Source organism: Prorops nasuta, unplaced genomic scaffold (assembly GCF_024137725.1).
Source record: "Prorops nasuta isolate Cenicafe-Biocafe unplaced genomic scaffold, Cenicafe_Pnas_1.2 PNAS00032, whole genome shotgun sequence".
Classification (NCBI taxonomy): Eukaryota; Metazoa; Arthropoda; class Insecta; order Hymenoptera; family Bethylidae; genus Prorops; species Prorops nasuta.
Window position 1 is genome coordinate 813,812 of NW_027116829.1, and position 18,136 is coordinate 831,947.

General features: G+C 30.9%; 3 protein-coding genes across 6 annotated transcripts; 1 reads left to right on the forward strand and 2 right to left on the reverse strand.

The window, feature by feature from the left end:
- Positions 1–752: 752 nt before the first annotated feature.
- Positions 753–3,001, reverse strand: LOC136783209 (golgin-45). 3 transcript variants are annotated; one of them, XM_066743152.1, is made up of 6 exons: positions 2,852–3,001; positions 1,894–2,438; positions 1,638–1,837; positions 1,288–1,416; positions 1,003–1,228; positions 753–927 (listed from the first exon to the last, which is right to left on the reverse strand). In XM_066743152.1, the coding sequence occupies exons 1-6, from the start codon at positions 2,853–2,855 to the stop codon at positions 766–768; spliced, it is 1,266 nt and encodes a 421-aa protein (XP_066599249.1). In that variant the 5' UTR covers positions 2,856–3,001; the 3' UTR covers positions 753–765. The 3 variants fall into 3 exon arrangements, with proteins under 3 accessions (XP_066599249.1, XP_066599248.1, XP_066599247.1); XM_066743151.1 differs by having other exon boundaries at positions 2,836–2,979; XM_066743150.1 differs by having other exon boundaries at positions 2,633–2,911.
- A 460-nt stretch (positions 3,002–3,461) lies between these two features.
- On the reverse strand, positions 3,462–17,678 carry spel1 (DNA mismatch repair protein spel1). Its single transcript, XM_066743149.1, has 16 exons — positions 17,590–17,678; positions 17,327–17,459; positions 17,197–17,246; positions 8,458–8,581; positions 7,627–7,883; positions 6,809–6,976; positions 6,523–6,711; positions 6,022–6,413; positions 5,673–5,887; positions 5,281–5,598; positions 4,986–5,207; positions 4,494–4,726; positions 4,304–4,395; positions 4,010–4,232; positions 3,838–3,930; positions 3,462–3,757 (listed from the first exon to the last, which is right to left on the reverse strand). Exons 2-16 carry the CDS (start codon positions 17,358–17,360, stop codon positions 3,602–3,604), a joined length of 2,766 nt encoding a protein of 921 aa, XP_066599246.1. The 5' UTR covers positions 17,361–17,459; positions 17,590–17,678; the 3' UTR covers positions 3,462–3,601.
- Positions 11,141–17,057, forward strand: LOC136783206 (putative uncharacterized protein DDB_G0271606). Of its 2 annotated transcripts, XM_066743145.1 has the most exons (3): positions 11,141–11,436; positions 11,733–15,906; positions 15,981–16,119. In XM_066743145.1, the coding sequence occupies exons 2-3, from the start codon at positions 11,746–11,748 to the stop codon at positions 15,981–15,983; spliced, it is 4,164 nt and encodes a 1,387-aa protein (XP_066599242.1). In that variant the 5' UTR covers positions 11,141–11,436; positions 11,733–11,745; the 3' UTR covers positions 15,984–16,119. The 2 variants fall into 2 exon arrangements, with proteins under 2 accessions (XP_066599242.1, XP_066599241.1); XM_066743144.1 differs by having other exon boundaries at positions 11,351–11,436; positions 11,733–17,057.
- Positions 17,679–18,136: the final 458 nt, after the last annotated feature.

Sequence of the window (18,136 nt, forward strand, 5' to 3'; positions counted from 1 at the left end):
TCTAGTTTGTGTACATACAATATAATCAAGAGCTATATGTGTGTCACAAATCAATATACGAATGAGCCCAAGATTTTTTAATTAGTTTTATATATTTCAAAATGAATGAAGGAGGTATTAAGTAATAATAGTGTTTGTTATTAAGAATAATTGTAAAAGCGCGTGTGTACAAACGAATGAATGAGGTAATGTACGTGTTGAGTAATCTACGACGAATAATTTTCGATGTACTGAGTTTTTTCTACTTGTATATAAATGGCGATATGTAAGAAATATTTAATTATGACGAAATGATCAAATGAAGGTGGAAGAAAGGAATAAAGTGAGCAGCAATATCCTGTAAACATTTATTAATGTTTTTAACGATCTTGTACACATGAATAAACATGTAAATATATGGGTAGATAATATTATAAGGCGAGTATAAACATTTAATGTTTTTAATGACTTGTACACATACACAAACCTATATGTAAATACATCGAAAAATATTAAAAGATTATACAAAAACAATAGGTGATGATTGATGGTCTTTCTAGCCTTCCTTATTAAAGTCAGCAAATAGGTTTGGAAGAGCTTACTTTTATTTTTATTGTAATACTTTTATTTTACATGCTAAATAACCAAATTAGGCACTATTTTAGAGAAAGTGTCAGTACAAGTTATTGCTTAATTTGTTAGCTCTTCTAGCATATTCTTTGTAGTGTAATTAGGAGTTTGTAGCATTGTAAAAGCTTATCAAAAGATATGTTAAGTTTAACTACATTATATTTGCTTTATTTCTCCGCTGCAATGAGGACAACAAGTTAAATTATAATTGTTTCGAGGAAGAAACATTTGTCCTCCAATGGCTACAGCAGCACCCATTACAGCACTACAAGCTGCATCCTGTCTCCCGGACATAAGTAAATTGGGGCTAATCAGAAGCTAAAAGATAAGCATGTGATTAAACCTGATTTAAAAATTCTAAAATAACAATAATAAAGTAATGAGAGAGATAACCTGTTCTGCAGCATTTTCTGCTATTGTCCTCATTTCTGATCGAGTTACATTAATGTCCTTTTGCAAATCAATATTAGACATACCACTTAATAATTGTACTTTTAAAATCTCTGCTACTTGACAACAACCTTGTGCCAAATCAATAACATTAGTAGTAGGTAATTCATGCTTCTTGGAACAAACTATTCCAGCAGGTACAAAGTTTTCTCTTAAAATACTTAATGTCCTGAAAACAAACGCGTTTAAAAAATTCTGGTCCTAATTACAGAATCAAAAAACTTATACCTATATGTTTTAAGCTGCGTATCTCTTATTTGTTGTCTTTCTTCTAAAAGCCGTTTTATTGCTTCTTTTAAATCAGTAGTTCTTTGAGAAAGGGCTGCTTTCCATTTAGCAAGCTCCTCTACCATTAGGCTGCAAAAACAATACTTTAACAATGCAAATTTTGTTTAACAGGCTTATACAATCTTTTTTCTACAATATCCTGTATACTACGCCAAATTGATTTATGTGTATTTCAGCTAATTTCACTTCATAATTTCTCCATCAATTTCTGACACTACATTATGGCTCAAATGTTCATGAATCAATGAAGTACAAAGTGTACCAATAAGTATAAATATGTCAAAACTTACCTGCTAGCTAAAAATTTACTTCTCCAAACTTCGCATTGACCGGCTAACCATTCAGTTTGTTCCTGGTGTGTGCTTAGATGTTGAGCAGAGTTCAGAAGTGCCCGTGCTAATTGTAATTTATCTTCTGTAAGTAAATGTACTTTGGTTTCAAGGTCCTCTCCTACAGCTGCTACAAGTAAGTTTTTTAGTTCTCCATTTACCTAAAATTAAATTCTGATAATAATAACATGCGACACTTAATTATTCAATTAGATACCTGTGCTTGAAATTTTAACTGATTCTCAAGTTGACTATTTTCCTCCCTTAATTTGCGTATTTCTATTTCATATGTTTTTTTTTCTTTTTTCCATTCAGTTTCAGTGAGTGCTTGGTCTACAGTTTTCAAATCAGTCTTTAAATCAGGGTCAACATCGTTTATATTAATGTTAGCTATTTGTGACACAGTCATATTAAAGTTTAAATCACTTTTCTTAAACTTCCTGCTTTTCTTCTCAATTGGTACAATAGGATTGACAGCTGCTTTATAGGGCTCATAAGGAACAAATTTTGGTTCTTTGGATTTTAATGAACTTAAAATATGTTTCTCCTTTTTTCCACTATGTATTGTCTTCGGAATTAAATTTACTATTGTGCCAGTTGGAGCCACGGGTGGTATGGACCCTAGTTGTTTAAGATTTGTTGGATGATATATCAATGTTTCTCCAAGTCTAATCTTTCTATGCTTAGTTTCATCTTTGCTTGTCGTTTCATTTTCCATGCCATCACCTTGAGTTCGCGCAGGACATTCCATTTCGCGCACATCTGTGTGTGAACATCATTATATTATCAGGATTAAAATGCTACATTTTATAGAATGTAAAGAGATGTTAAGGTAGAAAATCGTAAATTTTTAATAATATCCTTTGAGTAAAGTATTAACAAAAAAGATATACTTAATTTTCGTTGGATTATAATTTAATTAACTAATTAATAAAGACTAATAATACATTTCTAACCTCCAGACTTGCTTTGGATACTACTTTTCCTGGATGTAGTGAAAGTAGCAACATTGTTATCTGTTGCATATTCTAATTTGTGATCATTCATGATAAATTAATTTAAGAGCCATATAAAATTGTAATAAATCATTAATCGTAAAGCTTAAAGAATTTATAAAAAATTACAACACACATATACATAAAAGTGTGACATTTCACACCTTTCATGAATTTTACCCATATAGCACGAAACGAAGTATTTGGAGCTACAGTGACATTAAACTGCGTAAGGTGGCGTAGCCTTCAGTTGATGTCTACTGGTTAGTTTTCTCAAAACTGTCAAACGTATTCCGCCTATTTCTTTGTAAATGTCCAGAAAACGTGAGCTCAAGGCCGCTATCGCAGCAGCGGTGGGTAGGAGAATGACCTAAAGATAAAATGTCCTAACGATAAAATGACCTAAAAACGCTAACTTCACATTGGTTAAAAGCCGGCATTGCAGATTACCGACCGAATCGTCCGAATTTCCTAAATTTGAGTAGCTGACTTGGTGGGTAGGAAAAACTCTATTTTATGATTTTTAATTTGTGACTGGCCAAGAATTTATATAGCAAATTAGCAATAACAGATATTTCTAGTTTCGACTGGATTGCGCCCGACAACTATAGCCAAAACGATCCATTGATTGACTTTAAAACTTTTACAAATGCTATATAACATTTTTAAGACCTATCACTTCCACAAAATACTCCCAATACTAGATTACACCTGACAAATTGAGCTTTTTAAGAGTTAATAAAATTCACCTTTAATTGATATTAGGCAAATAGTAAATGGAAGCATTATTTCAAGCAAATGAAACGTTTTTACAATCCAAAAATATATTTATATATGTATAAATTATATGTAATCAATGTCACACAGCTCCTATAAAGCTTTCAGATCATTAGTTTAAAACAGTCTAAAAAATAATGATTACTTTAAAATTTATGAACTAGATAATAATAGTTTAATGTAATGATTATTGTGAGAAAGTATTTCTTTTTTAAATTTAGAAATATTCTTTTCCAGTTCAGTATCAGATAAAGATCGATCCAACGATTTGCATTGTTCAATGAATTTGGTCATATAATCTTCGGCCTTCTAAAATTATAATAATATATATATAATATAAAAAATATCTATGGATAACACTTTTTAAGATTAAACTGAATTAATTTTACCTTTATTACTTTTCGTTTTTTGGAGGGGTTCTCAAATCCTTCGAAATCTACTCCTTGATAACCCTCCAATTCTGACTGCTTTCGTTTGGCAAACTATAGATATATGAAATTTATTAAAATAAAAATTGATATAGCAAACCTCCATTTATGTTAAATAATAATTGAGATATACCTCTATTACATTTTGCGGAAAATTAGCCATTTTAGCTACATGAATTCCAAAGCTTTGATCACAAATGCCAGGCTTAACTTTGTAAAGTAAAGTAAGTTTATCATTGTCGACAATAGCAGAAACATGCAAATTTTTGACTATAGGAACGCCATCAGCCAATCTAGTAATTTCATGGAAATGAGTAGCAAATAAACAATAAGCTTTAATATTTTTAGCTAAATGCCTGAAAAAACACGCACCATTAAGCACTTTACAAAGTAAAATATTAAAATTATTGAAAAGTTTTGAACTTACTCTGCAATTGACCAAGCTATTCCACACCCTTCATATGTAGATGTACCTCTTCCTAATTCATCTATCAAAACAAGTGAATTAGACGTTGCAATCTAAAAGTAAACAAAAAATATTGAACTAACTTAGATTAATCTTGTAAACAACATAAGTTTTTTCAAATTGACAATATTAAAACTTAATATTTTCTTGCCTTTAGAGTGGTTGCTATTTCTATCATTTCTATCATAAAAGTAGACAAGCCTTTAATTTGAGAATCTTCCGCGCCCACTCTAGCTAATATTGCATCCAATACCGAAATTTCAGCTTTGTTACAAGGAACAAAACTTCCAATATGAGCCATTAAAGCGGTTACGCCAACTGACTTTATATATGTGCTTTTACCACCCATGTTTGGTCCAGTAATTATACAAAATTGACATACATCTATGGAATAAAACAATAGCTGATTAACAATTATCCAGTTTTTCTACTTTAACTATATGTGAACGGTTTAATTTTCCTACTTATCACACTTCCATATCTCTAATACATTTTGTAATTAGGTATATATGCGCTAATTATATAAAAATGTGTATTTAATACATCAAATTATAAAAAAATGATAAAATATACTAGTATTGCAATTTTCTTAAATTTACTGAAAGTACAACTTTATACGCTTGCTGCATAAATAAATACTTACCTTTTTCAAAATTAACATCATTAGCAATATAATCTATTCCTTGTTGTATTTCTAAGCAAGGATGCCGGACTTGTTCCAAATTTAAAATTCCAGAATCAGCAGAAAGCATTTTTGGACGAATAAATGTTTTTTGAGATGTTACTGCTGCTAATGCAAAGGCTGTTAGAACATCTAAAGTTGCAATTACAGTTCCTATAGATTTTAATGGCGTACTGTAACCAGCTGAAAATGAATTTTCAACTGTTTAGTATAAGTAGTTTATATTGCTCCTTTATAAAATAATAATTAAACCAACCTGCAATATCAATAATTTCAGATACAACAGTCTTTTGTTGAACTAAATACTTATCTCTAGCAATAATAAATTCATTGTTTAAATCATTCAATTTATTATTTCTAAATCTCACACCACTTTTATTAGAGTCAATGATAGTGTAATTTTTTTTGTTTCTGAGGACTTGCTCTTCTTTTAATGTGATGCGAAAAAAATAACCATATTGTTGATTACATTCTAATTTTAGTGTTTTTCCAGCTTCTAAAGAAAGGTCATTAGCAGCTTTGTCTAGCAATGGTTGTAAAGAAGTTTCCAGCTCCTTCATATGGTCTTTTAATTCTAAAATATTTAAGTTTCATTCAATTTAAAAAAATGTAATTTATAAAAAGACTATTCAATTTAAATATGTATACCTTTCAATTCATCATCAAAATCAGATCGAACAATAAAATCTCCTTTTTCAACAGCTTCTAAGTCTATAGTTTGCTCAACCATTTGTTGAAATTTATCCATATCTGTAAGAAGCTCTTTTAAAGGCTCTACTATCATTGCTTTTAATGCTGGTTTGTCTGATGAATCGGAAATTAGCTCTACAAGCTTTGGCAAATGTGATACACACATGTACATTCTATAATTAAAGATAATAATAACAAATTATCCAGTTTAAAAGCTATGATTTTAATATTCGCTAAAATCATAATCACGCCTAGCATTGAAAGCGATATGGCCGAGGGGCTTAAATATAATAATGACTAATCTTACTTATAACAATCTTGCAAATTAGCCTTCTTCCTAGACAGTTTTTTAGCAAGTTGTTGTAAATCTGGAATTCTACGTAAGTGATCTTCGTTCAACGCTGATCTTAATTCAGTGTCCTCGACAAGAACTTCAACGATATCATGCCTTTCTTTTATGAGAGATAAGTCTCTTAATGGTTGTCTGACCCATTGAGAAAGTAGTCTATGACCTTGCGGTGTTCTGCATTTGTCAAGCAACGTCAAAATACTTGTAGGTGCTCCATTGGTAAATGCTGGTGCATCTGTACGAGCTTCGATATTCAGAGCTTTCATAGCTGCAGTGTCCAATTTTATAAATTTTGATTGCTCAATTTGCTTGAGAGTATACTGATTCATATTCCCATTATCTGAAGTTAACTAAACATGTAGGTAATATATATTGGGATGGTTAATATGAATAGTTCTTAAGGAAAGCTATAAATACGGATGCACAAAATCTGAAAAGCTAACTATAACTACTACATACATCTAAATATTGGATTATGGCAGCTGTGGCGCACATAGCAACTTTTAAATTAGTTTCAGGTAAAGACTGAGCATTTTGCTGTTGTCCTTTTGCAAATTTAATTAGTATATTTAAGTCCTGTATCAATGATTCTGCAGAAAAGTCACTTTTTTTTCGTATGGTTATCATTACGTTACTTCTTTCCATCACCTAAAAATAAATTAAAAAGATTATACAACATTTATCAAATGCTGTATTCATTATAATAAATTAATTACTTCAATTAATGTTAAAAAGGATTTTTTACCTGTTTAAGTGACTGAAATTCTTCGCTACCTTCACCTTGAATTAACAAGCATTCTTTCGGCGCTAATGTAACAACAAATGCTTCTAAGTTTGAAAATGATTCATTATCTTGAAATTGACATACGGATAACACCGTTGAAATAGTATCGACGCAGCTTAAACCAACAATCTAAATTTTGTATTATTATATAGTTATATTATATCACATAAAATAATATAAATATGTTTAGTATTAGCCTACCAACTCGAAAACCGTAAAAAGGTCGAGTAATTTTAGGATTACAATCTATACACTATTTTAAAGTCTAGCCTTCAATTATAATGTTATTAATTAAGCTCTATTGATGAGCATTACTAGCACAATTTGTTGATTAATAGAACGATTGAATTGTTACATTTTTTAAACTTTAAAAATGATTTTTAATTTAGTATTGGACCTAAATCTTTTATAAAAATATCCTTCTTTGATCCCTTTTCTCCCTCAAATATAGTTTCTGAGTTGGCATAAATAATTGAAACCTACTACATTATTCATTTATAGTAGTTTATTTTTTATGAGGTAAGTAAAAGTATTATAATATTATATAATTCATTTATCATCCAAAATCGGATTGTAATTATTGAAATTAATATTAAGCAGTAAGTAATTCTATTTATAATTCTTCATAGGTGATTTATCGATGATACAAAATCTATCTATTTTTTTATAATTTTATTTTTCAGTTTATTTCTAACTTTTATATTCTTGTTATTTTATTTATCAGGCAATAAGAAGTTTCCAATGAGAAAGCATTAGTTCTTTTATAAAGTAACACTTACCCTGGATTTTCCCTCAAAGCCCAATTTGACAGCAATTAAAGAGGCGCCCACTGCTATATCGTTATTTCCAAATAAAATATCTTCGAATTGAGTTAAATTTCCTGGTGACCCTTTATATTCCAAGATCCAGTCTTGGTTTTTTGCAGACCCTTGATTCACATAGATTTCCACTCTATATTGTTTTACCAACAGTAAGTCTCTGATGAAAGCTTCAAAATGGTTCTTGTTTAAAATTACACCTTGTGTTTTATTTGGCTCTAAAGGGCAAATAAATAAATCATTGTACAATTTATATATGCAGAGTTTAATAATCGAATTGGTACCATCCCGATAATCTTGCGAACCTGACTTTTAATTTAAAAGTTATCAAGATAATAGTTATTAAATTTAAAAAGGTGGGCCTGATGGTTACACTGAATTTGATATTAACCACGATATACAAGAATTGGAAAAATAATAATTCTTCAGAGCAGCTGCAATTATATCTTATAAAACTATGTACTTCCATTTAATAAATTTAAGCTGGCCTTCGAAATGAACTTGAAAATCGAGGTCAAGATCTTTTTAAACTAAAAAACTAATGTCTAGGGGGGTCTAAAGGTTACGTTTATAAGATAATCAGGGGTACTGATATAGCTCTTATACCCTGAGTAACAATGAGCATAACAAAGATAGCATTATATATATATATATATGTGAATATGTATTAGACCTGAGAGCTTATTGATATATAAAAACGACTAAAAATAAAATAAAATGTAAAATTATTATTGATTAACAAAGGTAAAAAATGGTATAAAATTGAATAAATAATAACTTCAAGAGTCATACCAGCGCCAATCATCTTGCAAACGGCAGTAGTTTTGAAAACTTCTTGAGCAGCAAACAAAGCATCGCTACCATGTAGTGTGTAATAATCAATTCGATTAAAAAATCGTATTGTTGTACTTGCTTTCTGAAATCAAACATATTAATGTTATATTCAGAGCGGCTAATGAACATTTTTAAGAACAAAATTCCGATATATTTTTCTTGGTCCCAATTTTTATTCAATCCGTTATAATGAACCGATAAGAAGTGAATAAAAAAAATGGTTACCTTTTGATAAGCTATTACGTTATTTCGTAATGAATTTTACAACTTTAACACGTTGAAAGTGAAGAAATTTGCTGTTTATGTATTTCATTTTAACACTCTTCGGCTATACCGATGACCCTTGTGTCATGCGACGCATTAAATCACATTTTCTGTTACTCCTTTTTTCTTTTCTTTCTTTAATATTTTTTACTTTGTCTTGAAGGAGCTTAAGTACGTCTTCTAACTTAAAAAAATCTAAATAATAGTGTTTAATTATAAAATTTAATATCATGAGAAAAAAATAAATTAGTATTTCCTATATAGTAATGTCGCTTTGATCTTGTAATATATCTGTAGGTCAATGCCTATCAAAAGGTTAAAGTAGCAAAATCCGTATGATTGAAATGCATGCGCATGATTTGATAAAAGTCTGAAGTTTCGCAGAATGTATTGTTTTTAAATAATCAACTCATAAATAATTCACATGACTAAGTACACAGTGGTTCAAAAAAGTATTGGCACGTGTTAGTGTGGTGCATATTTTTTAAGCTATCAGTAAAATTAATTAATAGAATAATGATTAAAGCCTACATAATTACTTATTATCAATTATATATTATATATTGTACAAGGTGTGACTGTAGGTCTCATTTTTTAGAGTCTAAATATAACGTAAGTAAGTTTCTTTCTATATTCTTTATATTATCAGTAATAATGATGTTCGATGCATTAATTGTTGCAGCATGTGGATTTATCGTGGTGGATTTATAGGGTAAAACCCACCAGAATCAACAATTTGTATACGTGATTGTCTTGAAAGTATTATTTGGCCTTGGCCGCAGATATGAGGCCATAGTTCATATTCCAGGAAAACCACCAATTTCAATATGTATTTAAGTAGGTTATCAGAAAATGCTATAACAATGTGAAATTAAAACTTTAACTCTGTTTAATTTTAATATGAGTAGGATTCATGAAGATTTTGCAGCAGGTATTATGAACAAAAGTAGCAACATTGTATCTCGAATATTTGTTTTAATTCTGACTAAAATGAGAAAGACTAATCAATAATACAATTTTAGAGAATTTGTCTTTATTGGAAGTTGCAACAATAAAAAATAAAGAATCTAGAGCAAGTACAAATTATGACGAGCCGTCAAGAAATCGATAGTGACTGAAGATAAAATAGTTGAAAACTGATTTTGAAATGTAGGCTTTTAAACTTGTAGTAGTTTATTAATTGGCGATTAATTAAGAGCGGATTAACAATTTAAAGATATTAAATTACACGACACGTGAACAATTAATCTACGAAGTAATATGGAAACTGAAGAGGGTGCACTTTCCTTGATGAAATGATTTAATTCCAAGAATATATAATCGTTAATTAATTAAAATTTAAACAGCTCGCCTGTTATGCAATTATCAAGAAGCGTAGTAATCACCTTGAGATTATACCTCTCACATAATGAATGAATCTTACATACAGCATCACAATAACACGGATGTTATATACATATTAAAAATGACTTGAGCCATGACGCATTGAGTCAAATGTGGAAAGCCTAATAGATGCTATATGCTAAACAATGATTCAGTTAGGTCTATATACTATATTAGTTAATGAAAAAGTACATAAGTTCATCATATTTCCAATATGATTTATTAAAATTTCAGATGCTCTTCACAAATACATTAGGTAAACAGTTAAGTAGAACAAAATTGGTGTAATAAAGAATAAATTTAGAATACATTTGTGTCATTATTTTTAAATAACAATAAAACAGATTTTTTCTTAGAAACACCCCAATTTTTTTGAGTATTTTGGTAGCCGATTTAAAAAACTTCCTAACCCTCTACAGAGCAAAATTTGATTATCATCGGAAAACTTGGAATTCTTGTCTATGCGGCGCTTTCCGAAACGATCAAAACAGAAAGCAACAATAAAACTTGTAACAGTATGTACTTTGACAATTTACACTACAGATATTAATAATATTTACGTTCTATTAACAATATGTAAGCATAAATTAAAATTGCCAAATAAAAAATGAATTATGTGATAATATAAATATACTGATATATGGTGTGAAAGTTGCAGGTCTCAAAAAATATTAAAACAATATAGAAAGTTCGAATTTGCTTGCTTAAACGTAAATTTTAGATTTATATTGTTCGGCAGTTTTTCAGATTAACGTTTAAAATACTTTTATACAAATTAAAGCTTTTTCTCAAATGCTCTAAACTTCTTAAGATTGGATATACTGATAAATATGTAATAGAATAGTATTAATTTACTAGAACTGAAAAAAAATTGAAATAGACGCAGCTATTAGTAAAATATAATAAATATTTATGCTAATAAAGAAATAGACAATTTTGAAGACAAGCTATTGATTTTTAACAAAAAATGCTTGAAAAACAAAGTCTTTTTCGTCTCTCTTTGCATTCGTTATTATTTCCAATAATAGGACGCTGTGTTCTCTATAAAAAATCAACAATTCAATTGGATGTTAAATAAAAGAGAAAGAAACGGAAGTATAAGAGCAAATAAATAATGCGGGAGAATTACAGAAATTCTTCTTAAAACCTTGATATAAAGATGAAAGAGGGGGTGACGAAGATAACATAAATGGAAGTGCTGCAAACTTCTGCTGTTATAGATCAAATAACTGTGCTAGTGAGAAGAACTGAATATTGAAAAGTGAATCACAAGTGGTCTTCTAATATAAGGTAAGAATAATTTTACGGTATTTTTTCTTCCTCAATGTGTAAGAGTAACTAAAAGAATAAAATCGATAAAGAAAAGGCAGAAGAGAAAATAGTCCATTGTGTTATATAAAAATTTCATTTGTTTTTTATTTTTCTCTTAAAAACATTTCAATAATATTCATAATTAATAACAAAATATGAAAGCTACTTTTGTTTATAAAAATTCAATATAGTGATACTTTGTTGAAACATAATAATGAATATAATATAGTTGTTTGAAAATATTGTGAAATTAACGTATTTAAATGTATTTTCAGAGACCTTATTAAAATGATGGCAAACAGGGTAATTATTTTATCCATATTGTTTGCACACACATTAGCTGCCCCTAATGGATGCATAGAGTCATGCATTTATGGAACATCATCAGGTTCATCATCCTCTCAAGCTCAACATAGTTTCAGTTCGATTCATCAAAAGCTGCAACAAAGTCTGGAACAACTTCAGCAAGAAAGCCAACAACATTTGCAAAGACTTCAGCAAGAAGAGAATAAATCGAATTTAGATTATACACGTCCAGGTAACTGGACTGAGCAAAATGAATATAATACTAATGATGGACATGGTAAGGTCTACGAGGAGCATGGACAAGTAGTAGCTAATGATGGCTCCAAACGAATGAGATATCATAAAAAGAATTATAGTTCTTCGTACAATTCAGGAGATGTGAATGCTATCCACCCCTCAAGTTTCGATAGTAGAATATCACAAAATTTAGCACAGGACCAGCAAAGTCAACTTTTATATGGTCAAAACAGCAATTATAATCAGCATTCTGCTAATTATGATCGAAGATATACACATAGCCAGAGATTAGAAGACCTTGAAGACCATCACCAGGTTGGCTCTCAAGTAAATCCGGTATCTTACGATGCTCAAACTGCCAACAACAATAATCATGGCCAAGTCTACGAGGAGCAGGGCCAATATGTAACAGGCCCCAGAAGGGTTCATTATTACAAGAAAAATTACTCGTCCAGTTATACTTCATCTAATATCCCTGCTAGTATTACAAATATTCCTATTAATGTAGCAACTAGTCCTGACAATATCAGCAGTGGAGGAAGGTCTTACATTCACAGCAGTATTGAGCAAAATAGAAGAGAATCTGATAATCTTAATAGGGAATTAGGCCAAGTTTTAAGTCCCAGTGGTAGAGCTATTGATAGCAACCAACAGATTCATGAAAATCTTCAGGTGTCAGAAGAATTATCAAGAGTTCATAATTCTGGGGCACGTTATGCAAATAGCTATAATCAAGAGACAGGGAGGAGAGATATTAATTATGGCCAGCAAGCATCCCAAAATCTTTATAGAAGCCCTTCTAACATCAATGTCAGTGACAGGGTACTACAAACTACAAATGTTCAACCAGCTGGAGTTGTTTATGGCCCTGAAAAACATAACTCTGAACGACATGTTGTTTATAGATCTGGAAGTCATCAAACTATTCAAGCTCCCCAGTATGTACATGTACCAATAGTTGGAAGGAATGCACCATATCAGATTAATGAAAGATTGACTGAGCAGCAAAGATTAGAAGAATTTCGTAGAGCAGAAGCCCTAAAATCATCTCAAACTCAGGGATATATGAATTCAAATATTGATCAAAGCACTCATACAGGTTATTACAATCAGCCAAACTCAAGAAGTCAAGTAAGCCAATACCATGAAGAATATAGTGCTACCAGTCATACTAAAGGGTCAATTTTACCTCATCAAACCATTGACTCCTCACAAGTCAGGCATCATCATTCTAGAAATCAAAATCAACATTCTTATGTTTCTCAAGCTAATCAACCAAGTCATAATGCCGCCTATACTGCATCATCTTCCAAACAATTCTCTACAGGAGCAATTGGTATGGATCAAGTAGCAGGAGGAGCTTCTATAGGAGCCATTGACCTAGGTCAGATAGCACAGGGTACTGACTGCACCCAAAGCCAAACTATTGAGAAGGAAGAATATGCTGCAAATTATCATAGATTCAAGCGAAACAGTAAGAACAGTGAAGAATATTCACCGCTTTCTCAATACCATCAACACACTAACACACATACATCACTGGAATCTTCTAATAAAAGTGCAGAGAAAAACTTGCATCAAGAACATATAAGGAACAATGATTTGGCACAGGTGCCAGATGGCTTCAAGCATAAACTAAAGACTAATCAATATAAGTCAAATGAAAAACACCTAAATAATCCTTATACTTTGTTGAATAAAAATGACAAGCATGAAAATTTTAATCAAGAAGTAGAAGGTCATCACCAGCTTGAAGAGTTGAAAATTCATCCACATCCTTTTAAATCAGATTTATCTCAGCAATCTATAGGCTTCTTGGAATTAGATAAAAAAACAGACTATTCTCATTTTCCATATACTTCTTCTACAGGCAACCAAGAGCTTGATGACTTAAGAAAACAAACAACTGTGTATCATGAACTTGAGCAAAAAGCTCAAACACCATGGGATAGAACTCCTATGGAAAATCTTTATAAAGAAAACAAAAATCAACAAACAATGGAAACTCTAGAATTTGGGCAACAAACCCAAACACCTTGGGATAGGTTTCCAAAGGAAAATCATCAAATAGACAATACAAATCAAAGAACAATAGAATCTCTGCAGTTTGGACAACAAATCCTGTCACCTTGGGATAGAATTCCTGTGGAAAATCATCAGAGAGATAATAAAAATCAACAAATAGTAGAATCTCTGGAGCTTGGACAAGTTACTCAAGCACCTTGGGGTAAAATTTCTGTAGAAAATCATCAGAAAGACACAAATCAACAAACAGTAGAATCCTTAGAGTCTGGACAACAAGTCCAATCACCTTGGGATAGAATTCCTGTGGAAAATCATCAAAACGACAATGCAAATCAGCAAACAATAGAATCTCTGCAGTTTGGACAACAAACCCAGTCATCTTGGGGTAGAATTCCTGTGGAAAATCATCAGAAAGATAATAAAAATCAACAAATAGTAGAATCTCTGGAGCTTGGACAAGTTACTCAAGTACCTTGGGATAAAATTTCTGTAGAAAATCATCAGAAAGACACAAATCAACAAACAGTAGAATCCTTAGAGTTTGGACAACAAGCCCAATCACCTTGGGGTAGAATTCCTGTGGAAAATCATCAAAACGCCAATGCAAATCAACAAACAATAGAATCTCTGCAGTTTGGACAACAAACCCAGTCACCTTGGGATAGAATTCCTGTAGAAAATCATCAAAAAAACAATACAAATCAACAAACAGTAGAATCTCTGGAGCTTGGACAAATAACTCAAGCACCTTGGGGTAAAATTTCTGTAGAAAATCATCAAAAAGACACAAATCAACAAACAGTAGAATCCTTAGAGTCTGGACAACAAGCCCAATCACCTTGGGGTAGAATTTCTGTGGAAAATCATCAAAACGACAATGTAAATCAACAAACAATAGAATCTCTGCAGTTTGGACAACAAACCCAATCACCTTGGGATAGAATTTCTGTGGAAAATCATCAAAAAGACAATAAAAATCAACAAACAGTAGAATCTCTGGAGTTCGGACAAATAACTCAAGCACCTTGGGGTAAAATTTCTGTAGAAAAACATCAAAAAGACACAAATCAACAAACAGTAGAATCCTTAGAGTTTGGACAACAAGTCCAATCACCTTGGGGTAGAATTCCTCTGGAAAATCATCAAAAAGACAATACAAATCAACAAACAGTAAAGTCCATGCAGATTGGACAACAAACCCAGTCTCCTGGGGGTAGAATTCCTGTGGAAAATCATCAAAAATACAATACAAATCAACAAACAGTAGAATCTCTGGAACTTGGGCAAATGACTCAAGCATCTTGGGATAGAATGCCTGTGGAAAATCATGATAAAGAAAACTCAAATCAACAAATAATAGATGATCTTATACTTGGGCAACAAGCCCAAGCACCTTGGGGTAGGATTCCTGTCGAAAATCATCAAAAAGACAATATAAATCAACAAACAGTAGAATCTCTGAAGTTTGGGCAACAAGCTCAAGAACCTTGGGATAGAATACCAGTAGAAAATCATCATAAAGAAGAAACTAGCCAACAAACAATAGAAAATCTTAAGCAAAAGCAACAAACTGAAGCAAAATGGGATAGAACTACATTTGACAATTTACCAAAACACAATGATCAACAAAATGTTTTAGAAATTCATCAGAAGCAACCTGATGTAATTGAATCATCATATGTTCAACCAGCACCAAAGCCAAAACTAAAACCCAGGCCATTAACAGACAATCTGCAACCAGGCTCAGAATTAATTCAAGAAGTTCACAGAAACTTTAATTCTGCAGCCAAAGATGGAGATTTAGTTTATGATCAAAATATAAACCAGCACTCTCAAAATCATTATAATTATAACGTACATCTGAACAATGCTGATCAACAAGTAAGTAATCTAATGTATTCCAATGAAGGTTTTAAATGGCATAATATTCATCATTCATCTGATTTAACAAATAGTGAGCACATATCAAATCTGGAACTATCTACAAAACCAATTGCTGAATATGTTCAACCAGATATCACTTTTTCATCTGGAGTTAAAACGTTTAGTCAACCAGACTCTCAAGTTTTAAGACATCAACCTGGACATTTTAACCAAAAACAGCTACAGATACAAGATCATATAATATCTCAAACTGAATATCAACAAAATAAAAATCCATATCAAGCACAATCAAAAGTAGTGGACCATGAATCTCAGCATAGAGGAGACATGGAATTTGATGAAAACATACAAATCGACAAACGTGAAAAACCAGAATTAGTTGAGAAAGATAAATTAGGTCCTATATATCAGATGTCTAAACCAAATCAGTCACAATTTGTAAAAACAGCATTTAAAACATTTAATAAAGACCACAAAGAGTATCAGGGTCAACAATCAGAAAATATACAACCATCAATGCTTACTACAATTTCTTCAGATGAGTTTCATAAAAAAGAATTTGATAATTTAAAATCTGAACAGAAGACAAATGTTGAAAACAATAATGATTATAATGAAGGAACTCAAGTCAATCCTCGCATTCTTCAAGCTTATGGAGGAGGACCTTATGTTGCAAATCAATATTATGATAAAGTAAGCCCAAATCCTAAAGCTACTCTGCCTCCTTATATAAATGGACAAGATTCATGGGAAGTACAAGAAAAAATAGGAGGTAGTCAAATTTCATATTCTGAGCTTACAGTTCAACCAATTAATGTAGATATTTATACTACAATGCAACCTTTGGAGCCTTCTACAGAAAAACCATTATCTTTTTGGGGAAAAATTGGTCAAAAAATTACAAATACTTATAGTAAAGCTAAAGAAAAAGCGAAAGATATTTTTTCTTCTATATGAACATCTGATTAGATTAAATTATACATTGATTAATCAAAATATTTTACAATGATTAGCTGCTAAATCTGTCAGCTATTTGTACAGAAAGCAAATAACAAATCATAAAGTTATACATAAAAATTTGGTGGTATTGTTGTATTATAGGATGTAGAATTTTTATAATAAATATATTCTTTTTTTAGCAAAATCAATTCAATTATGTTAAACATATCTTTAATTTAAATATATATATATATATATATATATATATTTATAATTGCCTTTTCCATAATTCCAGAAGCTACTAAATTAATCATTCATTAACCATTTTTATACTCTATAAAAGCTTACCTCTGGAAGAGTTTTGAAGAATCTTACAAAGCTTTGTTGAGCAGGAGGATCTAAAAATAATAAAATAAGAGAATAAAAAAAAAATCAATTAAAAAATGAGTAATTAACAATTTAATTATTTAACATTTACCCATAGTAAATTGTTGATTTGGTTGCACAGCCATTATTTGTAGTAATTATTAATATTTATAAAATAAAATATATACACAAAATAATAAGCGAGAAAATGTATATGAAATAAAGCAAAACACAGAATCCTTAACCTGAAAATTAAACAATACTATTTACCGATATATCTAAAATGAAGACTAAAGTAACATTTCATGAATAAGTGCTAATAAACTCAATATCCAAACATTTGATTATTGCTTTCATAAAATAAATTATACTCACCAATTTTTAACTTTTGAGAAAAGTAGCGAATTCAACCGATTTCCCGCTCTTCAAACTACTATATGTTACAACGGCCACAGTCACACGGCACACGGCAGTCGGCACACACATGACACATGTACACCACAGGTCAAATTTGAATGTTAGTGTTGCCAACCTACGAATACTATTACCATGAAAACGACCGCTCAAACGATGAATTATGATTGGATTATTCGTTCAACGGTTTTCTAAATCGACCAATCAAATTAAGTTACTAAAGTACAGTAATCGCCAGGTATGGCTTTCCCATAATTTTTCGATGCTTTTAGGAATCGCATTAAAAAGACCAGCGCTTTTACTTCGCGCACCTGACTCACTCGCTTGCTTCGTTCGTATGTATATACTACAACTATAAATTGAATCGTGTGTGCTTTCAGCTATAGTGTATAGTAATCATTTTCCATGTTAAATTACAGAGTGAAGCTAGCTGAACCACACACGATTCAATTTTCCACTGAATTCCCACTGTGCAGTGTGCACTACATACACCATAGGAAATTGATTC

Bases quoted from the DNA above. Each gene is read 5' to 3' on its own strand.
- LOC136783209 (XM_066743150.1), bottom strand. From the start codon at position 2,723: ATGAATGATCACAAATTAGAATATGCAACAGATAACAATGTTGCTACT. The intron at 2,439-2,632 runs GTTAGAAATGTA...GTTCACACACAG, and splicing joins TATCCAAAGCAAGTCTGGAG to ATGTGCGCGAAATGGAATGT. The intron at 1,417-1,637 runs GTAAGTTTTGAC...TTGTTTTTGCAG, and splicing joins AGTAAATTTTTAGCTAGCAG to CCTAATGGTAGAGGAGCTTG.
- LOC136783206 (XM_066743144.1), top strand. From the start codon at position 11,746: ATGATGGCAAACAGGGTAATTATTTTATCCATATTGTTTGCACACACA.
- spel1 (XM_066743149.1), bottom strand. From the start codon at position 17,360: ATGGCTGTGCAACCAAATCAACAATTTACTATGG. The intron at 17,247-17,326 runs GTAAATGTTAAA...TATTATTTTTAG, and splicing joins AAATCAACAATTTACTATGG to ATCCTCCTGCTCAACAAAGC. The intron at 3,758-3,837 runs GTAAAATTAATT...TTATAATTTTAG, and splicing joins AAAAACGAAAAGTAATAAAG to AAGGCCGAAGATTATATGAC.